The 8,783-nt window shown below is 42.7% G+C and overlaps 1 protein-coding gene across 1 annotated transcript in view; it reads right to left on the minus strand.

Annotated features, from left to right (window-relative positions):
- The window catches only part of LOC118334959 (cysteine/serine-rich nuclear protein 1-like), a 6,895-nt gene extending 1,846 nt beyond the window's left edge, over nt 1-5,049 (minus strand). Inside the window, exons 1-4 of the mRNA XM_035671066.1 lie at nt 4,913-5,049; nt 2,301-2,512; nt 613-875; nt 229-531 (exon numbers count right to left, since the gene is read on the minus strand). Coding sequence (XP_035526959.1) covers nt 229-531; nt 613-875; nt 2,301-2,511 — 777 coding nt within the window. The 5' untranslated portion in view covers nt 2,512; nt 4,913-5,049. The remainder of the gene's footprint in view (nt 1-228; nt 532-612; nt 876-2,300; nt 2,513-4,912) is intronic.
- Between the last annotated feature and the right edge of the window lie 3,734 nt (nt 5,050-8,783).

Consider the following 8,783-nt stretch of genomic DNA (forward strand, 5'->3'; position numbering starts at 1 on the left):
TTTCTAAACAACAGGCCCCTCATGGACTACTTTTTACAGTAGTGCAAAGACAAACGATAGCACGCACTGGGGAGGGTGATATGGACCAAATCCTCAATTGCAGTGTTTGTAATTTTCTATCACAATATTGATATTATTATTAATGGAAAATCATTTGAGAAATTGTGTATGTATAAATTAACGAGATAGGAATGTCAAGATAAAAAGCGGCAGTGCATAGTGTTTTACCTGGCACTTGATTCCTGCCAGACTGCATGCGCAGGTCTCTGGCTCACAAAAGCCTCGGCAGTCACATCCACAGGCCTCTCTGGAGAGACGCAGGGCGTGAAGCTGCCTCTTCTCCTCCCTGTCTATGCGCTTCACCCCGGCTGCCAGGAGCAGAGCCTGCCGCTGTCTGGAGGAGTACGGCTGAAGGAAACCTCCGTCCCCCAGCTCAGCATCACTGACGTGGACCTCAGTGTCTTGATCTGGGATCTGATCCACCGTGAGCCTGTCTGCTTCCCGTTGGTCAATGGCCCCACTGGTGATCAACTGGAATCAGCACAACAGATAAAGATAAGACTGCTGTGCAGATGAGCAGTGCAAACTAATGTAGAAATGAAGTTCACTCACTTTCTGTTTCAGAGCCTCGAACCTCTCTTCTCTCAGTCTGTCTCTGAGCCTCTCTCTGCGCCTGTGTCGTTGCTCCAGTGCGTACTTTGCCACCGTGTATCTGTGGAGGGTGCTGTGCTTCCGCATCATACCCAGGGTGGCACCCCCCCGGCTGGGCACACTGGTGAAGCCCTGACAGCGTGGGAAACTGAACACTGTCACATGGTCAAAGCGCACGTTGCTCTGTGTGCCTGCAAGCTTTGGCCTCTTCAGGATGGACCGAACTGGTTGCGTTAGAAAAAGAGACAATGGAAACATCAGAAAAAGTGTCAAAAAACACTGTCAGGTCCAGTTTTCAGAGAGAGCTAGATCTTTTCAGAGATCTAGACCATTATTTAGATTAGATGAGTTGATAAAACCTAATAATGTTTGTGATTTAATGCGACTAAAACTTTATTTGAACATAATCCTGTTTCCTTGGATTTCACCTGCTTAATGGTGATGGCAGATGGGCCCTTTTCACCAGGCCAAATGCCTGTGCTCAACTTTATCACAACAGGTGAAATCTAATTGTTATTTAGTAAAGTCTCTATCTAGTATGTTATTTATTCATTTCAAATTATACAGGGGCTTTAATATTGAGAGATATTTTCAGGTTTATTTCCAAAGAAAGAAATTATTCTGACATGATGATGGCCTGCAATGATATTTTACCACCGTCTTATACTCCACAACTATCAGAAACACTGCACTAGATTGTGGTAATTCCTACTTTGTCACAATGCTCTCCTTCTCTTTGCTCAAAGTCAGTGCTTCATAAATATCTATTACTATTACACTGGGGTACTTTCAAAATGATTCTGGGACTGGGACTTCTGTAGGTCTCTGAGTGGCCACTAGGTGACACACTACAGGTGCTTCACTGCAGTGGCTTGGTTCAACAGTTCAACATACATGTGGACAGGAAATACCAAGCAAAGGGCCTATTGAACCAGTGGACAGGTCAGCAGCACAGAGAGAAAAGAAGTAAAGCAGGGTCTAATTGCTGTTTGTTGGAGGTTTATCAGCACATAGTTAGACTCTGCCTGACAGTTTAGGCTTCAGTATTCATCAGGTTACTGTTTGGTTTAACAGTTTAGCTTCAACAATGGATCTAAACCCTCACACATAACTGAAGCTGAACTCTAGTTCCTAAAGTCAGTAAACAAGTGAGAGCAGCTGACTAAGCATGTCTCAGCTGCTCTGTCTGTCTAAAAGGCTCCACACTGGGGCACTGTTTGCACTATGACTCCATTGTGGCTTGGTAACAGGCTCAGAATAACAAGCCTGGAACTGTTATACATAAGGCTATAGACTGTACAACAATAACTGAAAAATATTTTGTCATCTGTACAGCTTCGTGCTATCTTAACAAGGACATTTGATATGACATGTTTAAAGGGATCTTGCTATTCAAATTGATTCCACAACATCCTATTGCTCAGGCAAATGATCTTCCACCCAACCGCACAGTCCAGAGGCGAGTCATTCGCTGTGCATGATCTACAACCGCCCTAAGGTTAACGTTTTCATACCAGCGCTGCTGCAGGCTGATAAGAGGCACTCCTATAAAACAGTGATGGGAAAACGGCAAGATAAAGAGGAGGTTTGCATTATTTGAAAGAAGGGAGGTGGAAAAAAGCACAGTGGTCATTGGTTTGGAGACTTACTGGGTAAACTGGTGGGTGAAGAAGGACTGTGAGGCGTGAAATCCTGGTCGTCTGAGGGGCTGCTCACCCCGTCGGACTCCCACTCCGAGGAGGCAGGGGAAGAGAGGGAGGACGGAGGAGAGGAGGAGGAGTAGCAGGGATTGTCATCTACCTCTGCAAACTTCCTCTTAAGGATGCCCCTCATTGTTTGGCTGCGGTGGTTGATATACATTCTGCATGAACACAAAGAGAAATAAGACATTGGTTTCAGTATTCAAATATCACACTGTGGTAATAAATGCATGGATGAATACTCTGACAGGCAGAAACCCATTCATAAATTGTGAGGCTTTATCTAGGCAGCAGCACTCCTAACCCAGGAACATCAAATGAGACATTATGTAAATCAGTTAATAATACTGGCATACAATCCTCTACCACAGCAACAACGTGTTTGCTCATCTGTTTTAGAGACCAAATGTACACAGTCAAATAAAAGGACTTTGGAAGAGACCGCTGGAGGAATGAGAGGTCTTTCCTGAGCTGCAGCGCTGCCGGTCGAGCCGGTTTCAGGGCACAAGTTTGTTTAGGCTCATTTACATCTCGACAGTGATTATCCAACAAACTGACATTTCATAAGTGTACAAACATGAGCTGGAATCCTACGTTCGCTTACAACCAGCTGAGCACTTGAGTAATAAAAAGTCAAAAATCAACAGCCCTTTTTCTTTTCCCTGCAGAGTCATTAACATTCCAATGATTCCTCAAGTTTTTTTTGTGAAGAATACGTGGAAACAGAGCGTCCAATGGCTGTGTGCTGAGGACTGGGGGGTGTAATGGTTCCAGTGGCTGCTATTTCTGGATATGAACGTGGGGAAAAAATCCAAACACGAGTAATTTCAGGGTAAGAAACCTTAGCAGGGATGTTCAAAGCTACTGAGTAAAAGAGAAAATCTACACAGAGTGTGTTGTAAACGAGTGGTGTAAAGAAAAGCTGTTATTACTCTAGGCCAACATATTTCTGTTTCACAAGTCTGTGTGCAGAAGCTGTTAATTCATTGGGACAATGGGAGCCTGTGACCTATTGGATGTCAGGAAAACTGCCACCGTTTGTTTAGGACTGCAACAAATGACCACTTTTATATACATTCATATTTTTTTCAGCTTGGCCTGTGACAGAAAACAGTCACATCTGTATGCTCTTACTCTTTAAAGCCTGCAAACTTAATATTCACTAATAAAATTTGTAGTCTTCTTCAAGGCTCCAAACAGCCAGAAAAACGTCATGACCTCGAGATGCTTTAAACTCCATCATGGTCCAATAAGTGACAGCAATACAAGCAGCTGACCAGGATTTACACTGACGCCCCCATTAAGTCCCAGAGAGAAGAGTAGAGAACATTCAACCTAACACACGAGCCACTGATAACAGTACAGCAGGAGCATTTTCTAAAAGAGAGAGTACACCAGGAAAAACAGTGACATTGCTTCTGCTCAGAAAATACTCCATCGCCCTGCACTAACACACACTCATTCTGGGATTGTCTGTAGTAAGCAAACAGTTAAACCAGTGTGTGTGTGAGAGAGAGTGTGTGTGTGAGAGTGTGTGTGTGTGTGTGTGCGCGTGTGCATTCGGAGTGAGCAACTTCCTGGATCCATCAGCAAATAAGAGGTGAAACAAGAGACATCTTCTTGCGCCATTACCCTGTTTACACTGTACAGCCTTCTCCTGCACAGGCAGCTAGGTGTAAAGGCATTTATCTGTCTCAGCCGAAAATGATCTAATGTAATATTCCTACAAATAAACTGACAGTATTTCTAATTAATGCTGCACTGCAGTATTATTAAAGCTGCCTCTTGTCCCAATGATATCACATTTATCACATTTAATAAGTGTGAGGGTGCACAGACCTTACTGTACTGTACAGCCTGTACATGTGTGTATCCACTGAGATCACATTAATAATTTAAAGGTTCAAAAGCAGCAAAAGCACGTGGTGCACGTGCGCGTTCATGTGAAACAGGAGGTGGGTATAATGTATTAAAAGTAGTTAAGAATATGGCTGCAGGGAATTTTTATTGTGACACTACTGGAGGAAAAACAACTACCATGACGCAGAATACATGCCCAATACTTTCACTCTTGTGTTCACGCGTACTTTAAATCCCTACAGGAATGTCACAGCAGGTTTTCACTGGAGGAGTCGTTTCCTGTTTGGCTCAACAACAATCATTAGGCAGCTGACCTCTTCACCCCTCACGGAGACACACCGCGACCATGTCAGCCCCACTGACAACACTGTTCCCCTGCCGCTGCCCTCACAGCACAACGCTCACAGTCTCATTCAAACCAGAGCAAACTTCCTCTAGCACAGACTGTGGGATAGGAAGTTTGTGTAAACATTAGTACTAATTTTAGGCTGTCGGGCTCTTCGTGTAACGTAGTATAAACAGTAAATTGAGCAGTACCGCTCCGGTAATTGCCCACATTACTCCGACTCACAGCTTACACTATTCTCGATACGTGATACGATTTAAGTGATAAACATAAAATAAGATACATTTATAAACCACAGGAATTACTCACAGAAACATTTCGGGAGTAATTTAGGGACGTTTCGTCAGTTACTCACCAAGAAGTAAAATGCGGCATAGCAACAAAGAAGGCTGAAATTGACACGAAGTTATGGGTCTTGTGCGCGGTGCAGCCAGCTGAGCATTGTGTGTCCCTCTGTGTTTATGTGCAGCTTCACAGTAGTACCAGTGTGAACATGAGAGGACTGGCTGGGAGCTCCCAAAGAGACCACATGTAGCAGCAAGATAGTGCCTCCCCAAGGAACCGCGTCTCCACCTCGCACATGCGTACAATGGTCGGAATAGCTAGCCATAGGATTGTTTATGTGGGAAAAGTCAGACATATGTTATTAGTGTGACAGGTACGTTGTAGTCTACCTCGAGAAACAGTAGCAGTGTTTCTTTATTGATTCAAACCCAACACAACGCTGTCATTAAACCAAGCTAAAGACTGTAATCACGACGTTGTTCGGTCTTAAATCAGTCGAACCTCGTTCAGACCAAACAATCACACTTCATACAGCTCAGCTTTACAAAAAATATACCTTATACCTCAGTTTAAACACATCTAGTTGACATCTGCATGGGGAATCTTATAGTTAATGGCTAAAACCAGCTCAACCAGCCCAACGAAACCGGAAGGGGTTGGGAGAGAAATTGATCTGGCTCCACATAAATCCTCTTTGTGGCTCCCCTGACTTTTCTTGACGCAGACGGTGACACACGCAGAGGCTGCTGTCACTGCTGCCCACAGATCCTGTCTGTTGTGTTCACATTGCACTGTAACAAGCACTGATGTGATGGTAAATAAATAACTTTTAAACCTCCAGGTGCTGGTTGTCAGAGGGCAATCAGCCAGCGCTATGAACGAGTTAGAACACGTACTCTGTAGTGCCATTTTAATTGGATCATTTATTTTATTATTTTTGTCCAATAAAACAAAAGAAACACTGATATTTTGAGGGGGGGCAAAATAATGGGAATACTAGTTCAATGGGTGAAGCTCATGTATTTCAGCTTTTGTTGAGTCTGAGTTGTTGATTGAGTTCAAAGGTCATTCTGGAGGCTGTAGTATTGTTAACCTAAAGTTAACATATGTTGTATGCTTTTTTACAGAACTTTTCTTCCTCTCTATATTTCATAATTTGTGCATTGTTTGCGGCAGATAAAACAGCCATTCAGGGAGCGACAGCAAACAAAGGCTGCCATACATTTGCATTAAGTTGATGAGGAACTGAAATACCAAATTGTAACCACTGGTTTACAGATCAGTGGTATTTAAATTTCAGAATTACTGTAAATATTCAGTCGTGGTTACAATTTACAGTTAGGTATTCAGTTTAAAATTAAAATCTTTTTGGCCTTCCGTCGCTTCCACAGACTTTCTGGTCTTCTGTGTCTGTGTGAATTGCTTTCAGACGCCTTATAAAAGTGATGATCCGACCTAAAGGTGACACACACTGTCAGGTATTCATCTTACACTACTGTAATATGACTCACTGGTGCACCTCTGTAATGGTGTTTGAAGTCAGACACTCCTAAACACCAGGAAACTCCCCGCGGTGTAGAGAAGCTGTAGATGGGCAGGATTATGGATTTGAGTGTAAATCCTCTCTTCCTCTTCTACTTCCCTCTTTCCAGTTATATTGTATTTCTTGTAAACAGAGGTCAGCATTAGTTAGAAAGTGAAGTTTGTCTATGTGCACACATTGCTCATTGTGAAACTATCAAACTATTAACACAATGATTTTTGGGGAAATACTGAGTGAGAAAAAGTAAAGCGACTGGATTAACATTCCAGTGTCTCTGCTTTTAAAGATAATCATAGGCTACTCTGTGTCCCCGACTGGGAGGAAAATGAAGCTCAGCGCTCAGAGAGACAAACAGAGCGACAGATTAACAGATGGACAGACAGATGAACGGAAAGACAAAGTCCAAAGTACTCTTGAGCTTTGACCCTGTGTTGATACACATCAGTGGTTCAGTTTGAAGAAACAACTGCACTAATACCTGCTGGTCCAAACATTCTGGGCAGAGGACGGACTGCTCGTCCCGACCTCAGCACTCAGTGGAAGTGTGTTATGAGAGGGTGACCCACTTTGGCTGGGATCACTCTAGTACGTGTGTGTTTCTATTCCACTGACGGGTGTGGAGTAAACACCACGGAGACAGGGCAGGAGGAAAGGACTTACTAATATGGTGAAAGAGCTCATAAATACCCAATTACCATCCTTTATTTCATGCTCAAACTTGGACTCTTTATTAAAGTATTTGATGTAAGGTAGATTTTGCAGCCTGAGGGTCGATCCAGACTGTCCTCTCTGAGATCTTGGTGTGACTTAGTAATAACACATGATCAAAGTGCTGCGTGAGGCATTATGGCTATTTATAGTACAATCACACTGCCTGTCTAAAAATACATTTGTCCAATACAGTTGGAGTTTCCTGTTCCGTTTGCTGGCTGTAACCACGCACAGTGGGACTTTGTTGTGTGCTTGAATTAGTCAGGAGGTGGATTCAGATTTTCTCCGACCACACTGGTCAGAAAAGGAGATGAGTCATGAAGGAAAATTTATATTTGTAGTTTAGCATGTGCAGTAAATACACAGTAAATCTGTTACTATTTACTGTGTTTATTCACTTCATCAGTCAGGCATCAAGCTCTATCTGACACAGGTTGCTAACCTAGTTGCACTTTTTGTCAGATTTAATTCCAAAAAATGACAAATGACAATGAAGAAGTGACACACTGCACCACAGCACAGATTCAACACTGTCACTCATACTGTACGTCTGACAGACGATCCTATCTCATTTCTGCTCGTACTGAGAACAGTGAGAGTGAACCATTACTGTGCTCTCAGTCCAGAGTCCGTGTTACATAACTTATAGTTAACCTAAATTCTGGCAGCCTCTCAGGTCGATGCCATTGGCTCTTGTGGCCCTCTTTTCTCAGTCAAGCTGTGCCAGTGATGGCCCACATACAGCAATACACTGACAGAGTTTGACAAAGCTTCAGCCATGTGAAACAACATCCCAGTTCCTCCTTCCTTTCTATGGTTACTATCACAAGGATTTACCCCCTCCTCCTTTTAGAGATCACTCTCAGTTTTCCTGGGCACAACAGGAAGTATCAGGCAGTGTTGGACTGTATATTACTGTTTCCAGTCAGGTAATAATGTAAGGTGCCAAATGGAGCCGGACAATGTTTTGTTTTCTAAAAGAATACTTCCTTGACAACATAATTAGATGACTAGATAGTGAATTAAGTTCAGCTTAGTGCAGCTACAATGATCAGCAAACTGAAAATGATGAACTCCCTCAAGATATCAAGAAAAGGAGTACGTTCTCTCTCTCTCTCTCTGTTTCTCTCTCTCTCTCTCTCTCTCTCTCTCTGAATTGTTGATGTCTCACTCCGGCTCCTTTATGAGAAATGTCACATGTACACATGAGTTGGCTCCTTTTTACATAGTCTCTGGTGTCATATTTTGACAGTCGTCACCATGGTCGCAAGGGCAAATATAGCCCAGCCATTTCTATTTCAGAGGATGGAAAGGCAGTGAATCATTGCCTTTATCATCATCAGCAGCAGCATGACTGCCGTCATCATCATCATTGCCAACATCATTGTAGTCGTTATTGTCATCATTTTGTATGTCAGTGGTGTTCTTGGCTTAATATATTATTTTTTTATTCTGACTTCAGGTTTACTCATTGCTTTAGATTTTGGTGTTCATGTCTGAATCAGTGACGTCAGCTTGCTGGATTTAAATAGGTTTAAATGCAGACTCTCAGTAAGTGTTCAGAGTTAGACACTTAAAGGTCCAGTCTTTAACATTTAGGAGGCTCTACTGACAGAAATGGAATATAGTATTTATAGGTATGTTTTCATTAGTGTATAATCACCTGAAAATAAGAATTGTTTTTGTT

This window comes from Morone saxatilis, unplaced genomic scaffold (genome assembly GCF_004916995.1).
Source record: "Morone saxatilis isolate NCDOM2014 unplaced genomic scaffold, NCSU_SB_2.0 Contig23, whole genome shotgun sequence".
NCBI classification, from domain to species: domain Eukaryota; kingdom Metazoa; phylum Chordata; class Actinopteri; family Moronidae; genus Morone; species Morone saxatilis.